The following is a 16524-nucleotide window of genomic DNA, read 5'->3' as shown; positions in this document are numbered from 1 at the left end:
AACATGGCAGGGCTTGTCAGGCTGTTTGGTTGGCAGATTTTCAGAGGCCACATTCATCCCCTCAGGACACACAAAATCCGTAAGTCTTCACAGAAAAACTGTAGTCTTTAGGGAAATCCGGATGTGTGAGATTTTCCTAAAGTCTATGTGTGAGTATGGTTGAGACACTATTGGCGTCATCAAATAACAGCTAGATCAGTGCAGTTGTCACAAGAACGCCAGCTCAGGTTGACAAATAGCTGGTAAGGACATGTGGGGCTCACCTTAGTAAAACACTGTTGATAAATGGTAGAACTAGGAGCCCTAAAAGCACTTACTGCAAGATAATGGCTTAAATGGAATACATCCTTCCCGTTCTTTTTGAAAAATTGCACTTTTCATCTTCACATCCTTAAAAATATAATTTCTTTCGCTTGACAATATATTTTTCCAACTTGGGGAAATAACTTCTGCTGGGTGTCCAAATCATAATTCAACGGAAAGTTGCTGAGATAAGACATAATGGATACAGATCCCTCTTACTGTGCTGAGACGCTATCTTAAAGGTCCTTCAGCGTTACTAAGTACACTGACGCTGGTTAACATAGCGACAGATAAGGCAGTTATTGTACAAATTCTGTCATCCATTTAATAATCATGAGAGGCATTGCCAAGCAAATTGAGCAGCAAAAGCTATTACACAAGTATTTTGCTTCCTCTTCTTGGAAAAAACGAGCAGGCACTCCTTTAACACCCTGTTACATGATAATTCCATTTCCTGCGATTGGTTTGTATCACACTTTGCCTGTCTGAACACCACTCCGCTTGTCTGCTCAGATTTGTCGTGTTCTGAGGTTTAACGCTTAACACCTTTTAGACAAGAACCTTTGAGACAGAACTGAAACACGGTGACATAAGTTCACTGCACATTGGAATGTCCTGAACGAGAGGGGCCTGTTTGTCGGGAGATAGGAGGAAGTACTAGTTCAAAAGGTTAGCAGAGGTCACATCTGAAAGGGAAGTGTTCAAGTAGAGGAAAATGGATCTCATGGGGCAGGAAGAGTCAACCAGAGGTCTCTTCAGTGGGTCAAGGAGCTAAATTAGGGCACACAGTTTTGAAGTTGACACTGCGTGGCCAAGCCTTTGAACAGATTAGACGGATTCCTCGTAGGTCTTTTTCATCAGTGCAGGTCTTGAATGCAACGTACACTTCCTCTATCAGTTATGTGTATGTGTTGGTATGCAAGAGGAATGCTTTGGACCTGTTTTTGTTGCTCGTATAGATGAATATTGACAGTTCTGCCAGATAGGACTCACAATTGGTCTAATTACAAATGCTGCATGGACCTCCAAGGCAGAACTCTTTATTAGAAATGACATTCAAGTGCAGTGTTTACTGTATTTGCAACAATATAATGTCAACCCAGGCCTATTAAAGGCAGCAATTCCTAAGCCTGTGGGGGGGTCTGTGTTTTAGCTGCTAGATGTATGGCTTTTTTTCTTTAGCTCGTCTCTAACTTTGATAAATAGTCATTTTGCGCTTGTTTCATTGGAGGTTTTTTCAGAGCTCCCTGAGAATGGCTTCCTGTTGTTGCCAAAAGATTATGTTGATGTAAGAAGGGCAAATGACCCGTACAGAAAAGAGGCAGTTAAACTAACCATAACCATGTCTGCTTTAATTTGCTAAAGCTACCTAGAGCTGAGGTGAACTGTATTTGGGTTTGTATTAATGTGTTGGTGTATCACTGGTGTAGGAGCAGCACCCTTCACATGACAAATAGTGTAGGAAATGAATGATAGAATTAAAAAATGTTGGCTTAATAATAAAATAAAATAAAGGATGTAATCGAAGAACGTTGCTATAGATCAGTGGTTCTTAACTGGTTTAGCCTCAGGAGCCACCAGCAACTCTTTCATGAAATATCCTCAACCCAAATGTCTAATATTTGTCAACCAATCAGATTTATTTAATTGAAAATTGTGTAGTTGGACCTCAGATGGTACATCATATGCACCCAAAGAAACAAACGTTTAAAAAACTTCGTCACAGACTTTTCAACACTTTTTTTTTTTTAAAGGCACACATTTGTGACCCACTGAAAACGGCTCTGTGACACACACTGGAGAACCACTGCTTTAGACCGTGCTAAACACCTGAGCTTAAAACTCAGGATAATTCAAGATTAAGGAACCATGTATTTGTGTTTCTCACACTTTTGGTTATCCATATTTTAGAATTTGCTGATAAATAATTGGAAATCTCCATTCAGACTATTCATATCTCTCATTGCACATCGTCTCATGGACACTGAGGCTATTTTTTGCTCCTTTACTATTTAACTATAACTCAGTGGGAGTGTCCCTCACTGGACTTCTTCCCTGTTTTTCTAAGATCACCCAGGGTGTCAGTTGACAGGAAGAGAGAGATACTATGGGTGTCATGTGTTGCAATTTTTAAACAGCTTATGTGATAGCAGGCTGGGGTTTACACTAAATAAAATAGAGAGCTATTTAGTGTCAGAGGAAACTGATGTGATGACCAGAAGAACAAATTACAGGGGAAAGCACAGGACAGAGTTTCATTTTTAGGAGGCTGTAATCGGAAGCCGGCAAAAAAAAAAAAAAATCCCCAATCAGCCAGGGTAATCAAGTGTGTCACACCAGGCGGACACTCCCTTCCCCTGAGAGGCAGGCGCACACAACCTCAGCCTTACAGCTCTCCTTGGCAGAGGTGAAAGCCCCAGTAGCAGGGCAGGCGCACATGCAAAACAGAGAGGGGAATGCTGTCAGATGCCAACATTAACAGCACCCAGAGAGCCAGTGAGTATACTGTAGACATAGAGGCTGTCTGTTCTTCAATAGCCTTAGTGTGTGTTCTACACCACAGAAGAAGGGACTGGACAGGAGCTGGCAGAGGAAAGCAAGGCAGGGTGGTGCCCCTTAGCTACACCCACCAGAACTAGGTTCACGCTCCTCTGGAAATCCATCAGTGTGTGAGAGGAGGGATCCTGTCTGTTTGGACATTTTTCTGGAATCAGAACTTCCAGGTGTTGCTAGGTTGAGTCAAGCCTGCTGGGTCTGCTCTACTTTACCTGAGCGTCTGTGCAGTGAAGGTAGGACCATGTCCATCACTCTCAGTGTAATCTGTCTGTGTATTGATTTGTCAATTGCTTTGTTAATATCTTCCATTTCGGTGATTATTTCCTTTTTTTTTTTCCGTCCTGTCGCTGACATTTTGTTAGATGACCTGTTAGGCCTGTGCCAGATGCGTTTTGGCCCTTCTCCTACACAGTAGAATGAGCCGCCTTCATTATTTCTGTCCTGTGCCTCGCAAGGGATGATGTACAGCTGCTCCCTCCAAGCTCCCCATCCCTTTCCCTCGTCTGGATGAAATGCCCTTGAAAGCAGCAGGGGCAGCGGGCACATCCATAGCCTGTCATGACCACTCAGCCAGGATCTCAGACTGCATAATTTTTACCCTGATGGTCCTGCTCAGAGCAGACAGCGGCGGGTACTGCCCATCAGTCACATTGGCTGCAGAACTGCCTACTCAGTGCAAGACATGAGCAATGGATGGCAGGGAAGGGGCATGAAGAGGAGGGAACAGAAGATGACTTGTCAGAAGGGGGACTTGTTGGATAAGATCCCCTGTTGATTTGTTGTTGGTGGTTGTGTGTGCAGGCTTTTGTGTCATGAACAAAATGTGTGATTTAAGAACTACTTTAATATTTTTTTGACATTCAATATTGCCTTGTATAACATTCAGTGGTTTAACCCAATGAGTTTTGCGAAGTTTAATTTTGTTTCACCCCACGGTGATGTAAATGTGGCGACTGTTACTGCTACAAGATGGAAAAAGTTGTAACAGAGGGGTACAGTTTCTGTAGAGGTTTGTGGAATATTCAGGGCAATGATAAACATAGTAGCATCCAAGTTCTGCCACCCCACCTGAGTCACACTTCACCCAAAGGGTCTGACGCACTTGCAGCCAGGAACAAAAAACACATACAGATGAAAGAAAGTCATTCATCAGGTTTACTGAGTTAGTTTCTCCCCTGACCCCGCTTCGCTTCTGACCCTCAATAAAAATAAGAAATACAATAAAAACATAAATACAAATGTCAAATGTAAACTAAATCCAACAAAAACAACCACCCAGCCTCCCAGGAGCTATTCTATTACTCTTTAATGTGTTGTGAACAGCTGTGAATATATGTATATAACAGTTGATAAAAAAAACGCACGTGAGCTGGAGGTCCGCTGACTTGTTTATTCCAGAGCTTTCAGAAGAAGAAGATTGAGTTTCCTCATTTGCACTGTAGCTTTAAAACACTCATTATTGTAAGCTGTCACAACCCAGGCTAAGTGAGCTGGACAAACAGGGAGACCACACAGTTAATTTAAAGTTAATTAAATACTAATTTATTGAAAACTAAGGCAAAACATCCAAATAATAGAATATGCAGTCTGTAAATCGGTGGTGATTTCAATGGTCAAAACAAAGACCCCAAACCAAAGTGTTGGCAAGAAAGATAGGGACAGAGAAGTCATCTTAAATACTGAGGCCTGGTCTGCCCAGGTGCATGACATCATGACATCGCCCCTTACTACCTGAAGACCACCTGAGTGGGGAGAGCTACAAGGCAACGGGGGCAGCACTGACACAGTCAGGGGTCGTCACAAAGCCCATCTTAGACCTTGCATACACGGTGGTTTAAAAGTTTAACAAAAAGCTAACTACCAAAACTACTAAAAGCTAGCTAGCTCTGATTTTTAAATGTTCTGGAGTCAAATGTTTGAAAAATAGTGTTAAAGGAGTTCTTGAGTTCAGATTGTTTGGTTAATGGACTTGGAGTTTTTTTTAAGTCTTCTAACTACTCAAAGTGCTTTTACACCGCAGGTCACATCTACTCATTCACACCTATTCACATGGCTGCTATGTAAAGTGTTCATCAGTATTAACTAATCCCAATCGTACACATTCACACATCGACCTTCCAGTTGAAAGACAACCGACTTGACCACTGAGTCACAGCCGACCTGCTATGTCCAAGGTCAAGGTCAGAGAATAATCCTGTGTGTAGAGCTCAACTTTAGAGGTAAAAATGAAAACCTGTAGAGGTTGTAGAGACCAACAAAATATAAACAACCTCAATCTGTTGATGACAGCTTTATGTTATACACAAAAGCACCAAAACAATACAGGTTAAATGGACCAAACTGTTAAAAAATGTAACTTTCAAATGGCTCTTAGATTATAGAAATAACGAGAAAATAAATTAAACTTAGAAAAACCAAAAATCCAAAGGTGTGCGGTCAAATTTGTTATGCATAAGCAAGTTATTGTAAAGGTCAATGCGATAAAAGGAAGGGGAAGGACAAATAAGAAATACTCTCACAGTCCATTATTGTTAGTTACATTTAAATCATGACATTTAATTTTAATGCACCAAACATAAAAAAAACAAAACAGTCCTACAATACCACCGCACCCAAAATCTGTGGTCTGTTGGAATGGCTGCAGGCTGAAACTGACTTCCAAATAGAATGGTATACGTAAAATATAACATAAATGGATTCCAGGAAATTCCACTACATCCGCTCACAGTTTGCCAGCGTGATCTTTTTGCAATTCAGACCCACAATCCTTTATAATGTTACTGTTTTTATCATGACCACACATGGCAGACTTTATAAATAATCTAAAACTATCTACAATACAAAGTAACAGCAGCACTTCCTGTAGCATAGGTATGACTGGATCTGTCTCCAAGGCAACCATTTGTTTGACAGCATTCAACACGTGCTATAGATTGCAAGGGATGCAGCAGCAAGAGGGTCAACTTTATATAACAGTATGCCTCGATTGTATGCATACTGAATACATAATGCATGTAAGGGGAGCTACATTACATTCTTTGCTACGACAATGCATTGGGACCCAAGCTGCTTACACTTTGGTTTGATTCAAACATTGAATGATTGGTTGCGATTAACATTGTGTAAGTATCCTGACATTGTTCAAAGGCTGCTGTGAATGCATCAGTGAATTTTGCAGGAAACCTGAAGAAGGAGGTCTACCTAAGTAATGATGAAGTGGAATTTATTATCTTCATGTCGTGTCATAAGTGTTCTCCAGCGGTTCAGAAACCCATCCTCTTTGGGTGTAACTTGTCTTCTCTCCAATACTCCCCTGGGATTTTTTTGTGTTGTGTCCCCCTCCTCATTCACACATAACCAGTGTCCGGCCATTCTCAGACACAGTCTGAGCACGCTCAGGCAGGCTGCTCTTCCTGGAATAGCAAAATGTTTATGAATACCAATGAAGCGGCAGCTCATCCACCAGTGCCCCAGGTCTACGTCACTGCGAGGCTCTCATTTGTTTTCAGTGCAAACTAAACATGTCAGGATCTGTCAGAGCCCTGTTTCGAGGCAACGGCACATCTCAGCTGCATATGAAAAGGATACTGAGTTGTTTGTGAATGTAAGCTTTTGCTTCTCTCAACGTTATCTTAGACTTGGCTGTCAATTGTTATAGGTTTTTATATTTAAAAAAAAAAAAAAAACTCCCTTAGTGGGACCTCCTGAGCTGACTGATGATGCAGTGTCACAATTTCTATCTATCTATGGCGGACTTCTGGAAAATGCTTCCTGTCTTGAACCGTCAGATAGCATCGCTGTAGCTTAGATTGCCCGCACAGCTTTCAGACTTGACAATAACAAACTCTGAAGATTGAAACTGATGATAAAAGCTGTTCTGTGATGTGGAGCAGAAGAAAGTGAAACCAAGTGAGCCGGATCCATCAATTATTATTTAGACTGAAGACCAAATTGCAGTTAAATTACTAAAGAATGTGTTGCATTATTACCAAATAACTGACTTTATTTGTGTCACAACAATTTGACAGCATTGTTTTCCCCTCTTTCCTTTTCCTCCTCGGCATAACTTGTTGATATTGTAACGTTAACCAAATGATTACATCCCTCCCTTTAGTGCTCCTTAACAAGCCACACCCCTCAAATTCTTAGATGCACATTTCCAGGGAGACGAGTCATACAACTCACTTAATAAAGCTAACTAGATTAAACCTTGGTGAACTCTGCAGAAACCCTGAACCCAAACTGTCCTTTGGCAACATCCACCAGTGTATAGCCTACTTGCCAACTTTGTGATCAAACCTTGACCGACTAACCTTTCGAGGTGTGTGAACGGTTTTGCTGCGTAATGAGAGATGAAAAAAGTTCCGGTGCACGCCCTTCTGGTCTTACCTTTTGTACGACATGAACTGTCAGTGTCTTTGGACTGCTTTGGTTTATTACTTCTGTGATTATAATGATATCATACTAAGACAAGACCTCATTTGTAAGTCCTTTCAAATCTGCCTGAGCCTTCATCAGAAGTTTCTCACTGGTGCTGTAAGGTAATAGTGGTTGGTTCAGTCTGCAGGCAGCTCAGGAGGGGATGGCAGGAGAGTTACAGCACGAGGATTACCAGAGATAAGCTAAATAACTCGTTCTGTCAGAGGGGCTACCACTGCTTAGCATAAACATTGACCAGATTTATTGCCATATGGTCATCAACATAACATCAACTGTTTTCATCTGTTAGCCTCTGACTCTGCAGCTTTTTTGCATTCACGTTCTGTGTGTATTATAAGTGACTCACCGATGTGTGGATGCTTGCATGTGGTTGGTATTTGTCTTTGCATTGTGTGCTGCGTGCTCTCTGCACTGCAGGACTAAAAACATGCATGTACATCATGGCAGCCAGTGGTGAGTTCAGTTAATCCTCCCTCTCCCCACTTTCTCTCTCTCTCTCTCTCTCTCTCTCTCTCTCTCTCTCTCTCTCTCTCTCTCCCTGGTGGAGAGGCTTGAGGCTGGGAGGGCAGGGCCACCATCTCACTCTGAAGGCCACACGTGAGTGCGTTCTGAGCTCAGGGATTACGGGGTTGAAGTGAAGCCAAACAGCTTTACAGACACAGTCAGCCTTCTGGGCCAGGCCGAGCCGTGCTCAGTTTGGGGCGTGAGGGATGGAGGGCAGTCCCTTGCATGCCTACATCTTTGTTTTTTTCACGTCCAAATGGCTTTTCCCCAGTGTCTGTAAACAGGACATGATGCTAACACAGGAGATTATTATAAATGTGCTGACATGTTGTTGGTGCGCCCTACAGTATACGCACTTGTGAAAACATGTTGAGTCTAGGTCCAAGTTAAATAAGGGAATGGAAAACAGAATTGAATGACTGCACTTGTTGTTAAATGTGGTTGTAAAAATAATATGCCTTTTTTTTTTTAGTACATTTAGTTCGGGCTCATTATTCAGGTTAACTAGGGTACAAAAATGTGTTTTAAAACTCGAAACCCGATCCTGGAAATGTAATTAGTTGCTGTCAATGTTGTTGTTTTTCGGTCCAGGAAGAGATTGCATTCTTCATCCCCTGTGTGGTTAGAATAAAGCTACTGAAACATGTAACACTTAGAAGTGAGGTATGTGGGCGCCGGGGGTCCAGTGGTTAATTTGATCACCCCATGTACAGAGGCTCAAAGGTTTGAATCTGAACTGTGGCTCCTTTCCTTTATGCCATTCCCCACTGTCTCTCTGTGATAACTGACTATCCACTGTCCTGTTTCACTAATGAAGGCATACCCCCCCCTTCCCCCCCACACCTCCTTAAAAAAAGGAAAGAAAGAAATGAGTGTTAAAACTGTTCATTATATTGTAGTACACTATAGGGAAAGTAGGGGAAAGTGGTTTAGCAGACACATTCAGTATTACATTTAACATAGTTTCTGTTTGTGATGCTGATTACTATAAGAACCTATTGACAAGTATATGTACGGACAAAGTTTCTAGAGCAAAGCAGACTGCGCGATACCCTTTTCCTCTCCGTTTATCAATTGTCTTGTTGTCATTTTTATGATTAGGTTTTTTAGATTTCTTTGAGAAGAGTTCAGCTTTCATTTAAAAAAAAAAATGGCATACTATTCCATTCATCGAGAGATTTCATTAAAGAGCCATGATGGGCCGGGAAGTAGAAAACTGCTTGCTGGTCAAATGGATGTGAAAATGTTTTATGAATAAGGAATAGCATTAAGTCTGTGTGTCAGGCATCAAGAACATTATAAGTGGTCTTCAGGGGAGAAAAGCTGAATGTCAATAGGAGTTTTTGATGGAAACTATTATAGGGTACCTTTAAATTGTCTGTGTACTAAATGCTCTTTCAAAGCGTGTTTCCTGCCGACTGTGGTCAGCAGCATTCAAACGAGAAGTATTGTGATTTATTCCGTGTCAGTCAGCCGGCTCACAAGGAACAGATTATTATGTGAATGCATAGTTTTTCCATAATGATGATTGCCACCTAGGATCTGACCTCCTCACTTTCTGCCCACAATGAATCATCAAGCTCTGCATAACAGGGAGCAGGAAGTGAAAACAATAACTGACCTGTGGGGGTGCGTGGACTCTCTTCTTTAAAGAAATGCTGTATTATTATTAATTGCAGCAGCAACAGGAAGCCTTACGCCAGTAATGGACAAAAATAACACTTAAGTACAAATCTCCCAAGGTGACAAGTTCTTGAAGTTTAGTATGACCAACAGTTTAAAAGCCCTCAAATCTATAAAATGTGTTCAGTTGAACCTAGTGAAAAATAAAGCTGAATGAATGACATTTGATACATAATTTCTGAGACCTCTGCTTCCTCAGTGAGATCATTTTTCCTGATGCCATGCACAAATAATCTCCCAGGCGACAGAAGGAATGTCCCTAAAGACCTTATCACAGCACATCAGAAATGACAAGGTCAATCAGTGACACAAATTAGATTCTTCATCAACATTGTCTCCATTTTGAAAAAGATCAAGATAGAAAAACATTGTTACTGATCAATATTAACTAGATTGAGGCCGCATATTACGATATTTTGTTTATACCGTATTATTATGTATTCACCTATTTTGTGTATTTTTTTCATAGTAAAATCATGTTCCAAACGTGTTTATCAAATTTGATACAGTTGTTATAAAAGGGAAAATAAGTGTGTATCATTAAGGACATTTTGTTAATTGTCATTTTTTGCACTTTGTGCATTATTTACTCCATAAAGCAATGTTTTTTTCAGCATATTAAAGTAAAACAAAGGCTTAAATTACATGATTTGATATATTAAGATGGGGTGGGGGGTGTGGCCATTGTTATTCCGTATTTGCAATCAGCTAAATGTTATGCATGTTTGCATGGGCCATCACTTGTTCAGCATTTTCTTTCTGTGTTTAATTTTCACTGAAAACGAATCCATAAAATCAACACTAATAACACAATTATATTGTATTTGGGTTTCATTTGTAGATAAAGACTCGGATAAGAACAGAAACCGAGATCTAAACAACAACAAAAGAACAGTCAACAAGGGCCAAAATGAAAAAGAAGGAGTCTCCGAGGCGGGAACTAAATAGTCTGAACATCCAGAGGTTAAAGAAAAAGCACTTTGTAATTTTTTATGAAATATTTTTAAATCAGTACATTTAAATAAATAACACCTGATGTTTAATAAATAATACAAATCAAAACTCATGCATGCAATGTTTTCTTCATTAATATTGTTTTTTTTTTTACTTTTGACAAGTATGTAATGCTTTAGTCCTTACAGGGTTAGGTATTTCTCCTTGATGAATGAGTGTTGCAGAATTACAACAACTTTCACATAACAGCAGATTTATCAGAGAAAATGTCATCGCCCCTGCTCCTCTGTGTGGTGAATTTCATCGAGATAGTGTTGTGGTCTTTGTGTTTCTAATCACCTGTGCTGTTGTTTTCAGCCACAGCCCACAGCATCTGGGGAGGTGGACGTGCAGACACATTTGTCTCCAGCCTCCCTACTCACACAGACGGGTCAATTTACTTACCAAGCCAAGCAGAAAATGTAATGTCTGTCAATGGCTCTATTTTTGTCCCTCCAGGATGAGGAGCAGTCTCATGCAATATGTGGAGTGTATAGCACTGAGCAGGGAGTGGCATGTCCTTTGGATGTGGGAGGAGGAGGTGGAGAGGTTGAACTTTTAGATGGAGGCTATAGCGAGTGGGGTCTTTATAGTAAGACCAGTGGCCTACTGTCGCACCAGCTATGTGTTAGTATTCTCTCAAGTTTGACTGTTTAGTCTGCACTAAACCTAACATTGAAACAGGTTAGGATCTAACTTAAGTTGTGTCATTGTGTAGTTGAACTACAGAGACATAAGGTTAATCCTAACTAGTTAAGCATAGCGCCCAAACTAACAAGATTACTGGTACAGATTTGACGTTTTCACTTCCTGTGACCAGTCAGTGAAAGTCACTTTTCAATTCAGTGTTTGCAACAGCTGAAAATATCTTCCCTTAACTGATGTTAATAGACAAACAGCAATTAAAAATGTCCATAAAATGACTAAGCATTATGAGTAGGTCATAACAGCTACCACCTTAATCTACAGCTATAGTGTAAAATAACCACAGTGGCATTGAATGGTGAAACCTTCAACTAAAACACAAGGGAGGCTAATTTACTGGTAGCCTACTCTGTAGTTAGACAGATGGAATTATCTCCACTCATGAAAAACTACAGTGTGATTACAAATCAAAGTCATCTTCTCACATGTCTGAGGGGATGTAATCTATCACGTAGAACACACTGCCGACACCAAACAGCCGGTAAAACCTGCGACTCTTTATCCTCCAAGTTATCCCTCCTTTCATAACGATACACCATGATATCACTTTACACCTGCTACGATCTATAGGTGTAAGATTTAAGATATAACTAATGCCTTTGTTGGAACTATCTCAGCTGGTGCAAAACCACAAATGTTAGTAGTGTCTTAACTCTGTCGTGTGTTCAAACTACGCAAAGCTGGTGCGTCCCAGTACGGAGCTGTGATGGTGTCTGTCCGTCCTTCAGAGGAGCAACTGATGGAGGAATTATAAAAAGGACGACAGTTCCTGTTGTTTCCACTTTGGAGTGTAGACAGAGAATGACAGGTGTGTCTGTAACATAAGACCTGAAAGAGACGCCTGGTGTTAGGTTTTTCTCTCTGTGAAAGCACTCGGTGAAATGATTCAGCTATTTTAGAAGGACCAGCTGTTTGATGAATTCCTCAGGAGCTCTTTCGGTGCAATAGGACGATAATAGTGACATTTGAAAGTGTGTATTTTTCCAAAGAGTGAGATAGAAAACAATCTGAGATGAAAGATGTACTGTCCTGTTTGGTTTCTCCAAGTGTCTTCATGTCATTCTGCCAGCAGTAGGTTGCCGTGACATGGCATGTAAGTGATTAGGTTTGTAGCCCTTCATCTCATATCATCTGTGGTCATTTCTATTCTAACTGAATGCAAACGGTCATGACATTTGGGACAGTCGCAGTTGTTGAATAAATCTGTCACGTAGCCACCCTGATTCAAAGTTACCTTTTAGCATGGCACAGAGTCAGACTCTTCCAGTGGGGATAAAAATACTCCCCTTCTCTTTTAACTACTGTACAGTCTGGAGCTCCTCCGTCGAGATAAAGATGAGAGGGACAAAAATAGCTCAAGGTCTGATCAAAGGCAGCTGTCTCAAACTGTGCCCCTCTGCATTTAAACCCAAGTAGTGGGTGTTAACTGATGCAGCTTTACCATGAACGCCATCATGCTCGCAATTAATGCAAAAGAGAAGCAACTGGCTTCTACTGTATATAGAGTACAGCTGGGCTGAATGTCTAAATTAGTGTCTCTATATAAGCTACAATTTGATTCAGTCAGAGATCTTGTTATTTAAAGTCTTATTCAGTTTTCTGCTATACTTATTATTTTTTCACCTTTGGGTCGTAGTCTGTTTCTCCTTGAGCTCTGTCTTGTCAGTTCATTACTTTCAGAATGGTGCATCACTGTTATTTTTTTCCACATTCATCCTGGGAAAGATCACCCTAACCCCCTGTTTAATAACCTCTAATACACTCTACATAATCATTATCTATTTGTGCTGCACTTTACATGAATCTTCACCACATGGAAGACGTATTGCCCTTTTATTGTGCTCTGAAGTGGCCCATCAGAGCGGCATCCTGAAACTCCCATCTTCACTCAACGATATTGTATACTGTATCAAGGATTTTCTTTCCACATTTTACAAAGTCATTATGCACTTTTTTTTTTTGGGGCTCCATATGCACCATAAGATATGGTTTATCAGAGGTTGAAGTGCAGAATCAGACTGTTTGAAGGCCTTTCAGTCATGGCAGATATCTACACAAGCCGAAGCGATTATTTGTGTTATCTCAGCGCTTTACGCTGCATGGTTGCCTTGCTTTCGATAACATCTTTGGTCCACTTGATACACACCCATTGTTTGGGTAATGATGTCATTAAACGGAAATGGATAGGCCCCTCAATGCTCAGTCTTTAGGCCGAAGCTGGGGAATAGGAGTGGGGGAAATCACCCTAAACATCAGCACGGAGATGGGAGGGGATGTGAGTCAAACATTCCCACTTAACTTGGTTGTTTGTTTAAAGGATAGCTCTGTGGGACGACTGGCCGGGCAGCTGTTGTTCGTTCTGTGTTGTCTGCTTAGTGATAGTATCGTCTTCAGCTCTCTTTTGTAGGCCTTTGATCTGGGGTTGTAAAGGAGTTTATATATCCTCCATATGAAGCTGAAGGATTTGGGCAGTTGTGCGATATAAAGCTGACTTTAGCGCAGCTGTACCTTCACTATTATTGTAGCTAAAGAAGTATATCCGGGGGGTTTCCCCAGGCTTCTCCCTTGCCACCCAGATTCCCTTTCTATTTATAAAGCTCAATCTGATGCCACCAGCACCAGAGCTCACTGAATCCATTTCCGTTTCTACTTCTTTACCCCTTCTTGTTTAAGACCCTCCTCATCCGTGGGGCACCAGTGCTCCCGCTGCCACACGACCCAGTTTCCTCTGGAGGAATTCCCTCCCTCTTCCTGCGAAACGCCCCTCCTTGTACAGCTCCGAGAGAAGGCCAGAGCTCGAGAGGTGTCCGAGAGGGAAGCTGTGCAGTTAGGATGGTGAGCTACCTTAAGCTCATGGATAGAGTTCTAGAGAGGCGGGGGGTTAAGGGTTTGATATAGGCACTCAGAAGGCAACATGTGGTGTCTGCAGTGTGCCTCTGACAGGACTCAGTCCTTACTGGAGCTGGAATCAGACAGCTGGTAAGCCCAACTCTTGAGTGTGTGTGTGTGTGTGTGCGTGCTGTTGCTGCTGTGTGTAGAAGTTGATTCTTTTAATCGTTGCTGTACATATACTTAGTCTCTTATTTGGCTCTGAATTTGTCTCGTGATGAAGGTGGTACATCACACTAATGGCCACTTTGGTATGCAGCAACTGCTGTCAGACTCAAAAAAGATCAATTGAGAGGGTTTGAGGGAGGGATCAATTTATTAAAGTCTAACAAAATTGCTGTTTCTGCTCATTGGATGAATTGCCTTTAATGCGGTGGACTTGGTGCCAGAGAAGAACTGCTGATGAAATTTATAAGGAGCACACTTTGTGCAAATAAAGTGTGCTTCATTTGCGATGCAGCAAAGGTTTGTGCTTCATTAATGAGCCAGTAGTTGATTTTCCTGCTGCGTGTCAGGCAAGTGAATGCAGCTGAGTCTTACTTTATCGCTCCTGATCCCTTTTTCCCCTCTATAACTCATATTTAATCACCTTAAACTGATTTTTAACGAGTTACTCACTCGTGAAAAAAACCTTTTTGAAGAAATCAGTGTGAATACACAGCCAAACAAAGGACACCAGGAGAGGCAGGTTGTGTGTGTGTGTCTGTGTGTGAGTGGCAGGTTGGAGTAATTAATTCATCACTGCGGAGTGACACAGTGAGAAGAGACTCCACTTGGAGGTGCCACTCAGCGGCACAAAGAGGGCATCTCCAGGAGAGGTGTTGAAAACAGAGCCGTCCTCTCATGACCTTCACTCCTCCACCGAGTCCACCGCTCTGCCTTCCACTTCAAAGAAGTCTATCAGCCGGCAATATATGCCATGTCATGGGAAGCAGCAGTCCTATGTGAGGTTTTAAATTGAATAGTGATTCAAGAGGGGAAAGTAGGTGCAGACCTTTTTATGTGGGTTTCATTCTTAGTAAATGCTGCTGAAACCAGTGTTAAAACCACATCTGGCAACGTGGGCTGGTAGACTAAAAATGGCACAGAGAGGTCATTGTTTAGAATTTCACGGCGCACTCAAACAGTTTCACAAATCAAAGTTGATTCACTTGTCACTGGGAGTACGACACAACCCGGTAAAAAACCTTTTTTTCTGCTTTCGTTTTTTCAGAGTCAGAGAAAATAACTCTGTGACATCAGTCCCGTAAAATCGGCTTATTATTCTAGCTCCTTTTTTTTTTGTATTGAAGGTCTGTGTTACAAATGATTATGGGGTTCAGTGAAGTGGACGGTGACAGGGAAACAAATAAGATATCATTGAGTGGAGCATTGTGCGATTGTATGATTCTGGTTTAATGCAGCTTTATCCATACTGATTTGTTATATACATCTTTCAACATTTGTTCCCTGAGCTTCCATTGTTACTCAGTAATGAGTAATGCTATTTGCTTGCAGACTGTAGACAAAACAGCCAAGCCTCCAGTAGGTCGAAGTTATGTCACTGTTAGTCAGGTTAAGGGAGTGTGAAGGCAAAACGTATGCCACATAGACAGAAACAGAGTCAAGCTTTTCTTCTATACTTCAGGGTTTGAGTTCATCCGATGGTTTCCCTGCAGCACTGGATGGATACTCTGCTGTGTCCTACTTTAATAGTGTCCCTCACTGTCACTTTTTATGTCACAGAGAGTAAGTTAGCTGCACAGTAACTGGAGAAACCACCGCAGGCAATCAAAACATTAAAAAGGGAGTTAATGCACACAGCCCATGCTGACCAACTATTGATCTTGATCTATATCAGCCACCTTAGTACATTTTTATGTTAGGCTGTTAGGCATTTTGTTATTTAGATTATATTTTCACCAACTTAACTTACCTACATGACGTCATGGGAGGGTTACATTTCCCGTCCCGTTCCCGTGACTAAAACCAGCACAGGATTGAAATTTAAACAAACATAGCTTATCACCAGGATCTTAATCCCAGCTCACGTCACCAATGCTGGTGCTGCAAGTCGTGAAACGAATGAAGTCATTTGGAAACCAATGAAACTTTTCGTTAACACCCTGAGAAATAATATATCTGTAACTGGGACATGATAATGAAATCAATCAGTTCAGTATTGAAACAGCTGGGTTATTTTCTGCCCAGGATCTGTGTCCCTCCATACAACCTTAAATTAAAAAAAGGCCTGTTGTGGTTCTATGCTGAGAAAAGATTAAAGAAAAATCTTTTTTTTTTGTATGATGATGACAACATTACAAAACATTCTTAATTTTCCTGTCCATGTCCTCTTTAAGGTACCTTTGCCCATTATTTATTCTAAAAATGATGACCTCTTGGCCTGGGTAACGCAGTTTGCCTTGTAGTGATGGATATGAGTTTCAATGAGGCTGGATTTAGTCCCTAAAA

At 41.2% G+C, this 16524-nt stretch overlaps 1 protein-coding gene across 8 annotated transcripts in view; it reads left to right on the top strand.

The window, feature by feature from the left end:
* The window catches only part of iqsec1b (IQ motif and Sec7 domain ArfGEF 1b), a 196437-nt gene that overhangs the window by 156633 nt on the left and 23280 nt on the right, over window positions 1-16524 (top strand). The window contains exon 1 of one of the 8 annotated variants that reach the window (XM_020632715.3): window positions 13987-14163. The exons of the other annotated variants lie outside the window; for them this stretch is intronic. Within the exon in view, the coding sequence (XP_020488371.2) occupies window positions 14099-14163 (65 nt within the window). The 5' untranslated portion in view covers window positions 13987-14098. Of the gene's footprint in view, window positions 1-13986; window positions 14164-16524 lie in introns of those variants that run through there. 8 annotated transcript variants of the gene reach the window in all.

Source organism: Labrus bergylta, chromosome 5 (genome assembly GCF_963930695.1).
Source record: "Labrus bergylta chromosome 5, fLabBer1.1, whole genome shotgun sequence".
Lineage (NCBI taxonomy): Eukaryota > Metazoa > Chordata > Actinopteri > Labriformes > Labridae > Labrus > Labrus bergylta.
Note: the sequence above shows the minus strand (reverse complement) of the source record. Positions and strands in the feature narration are given on the sequence as shown.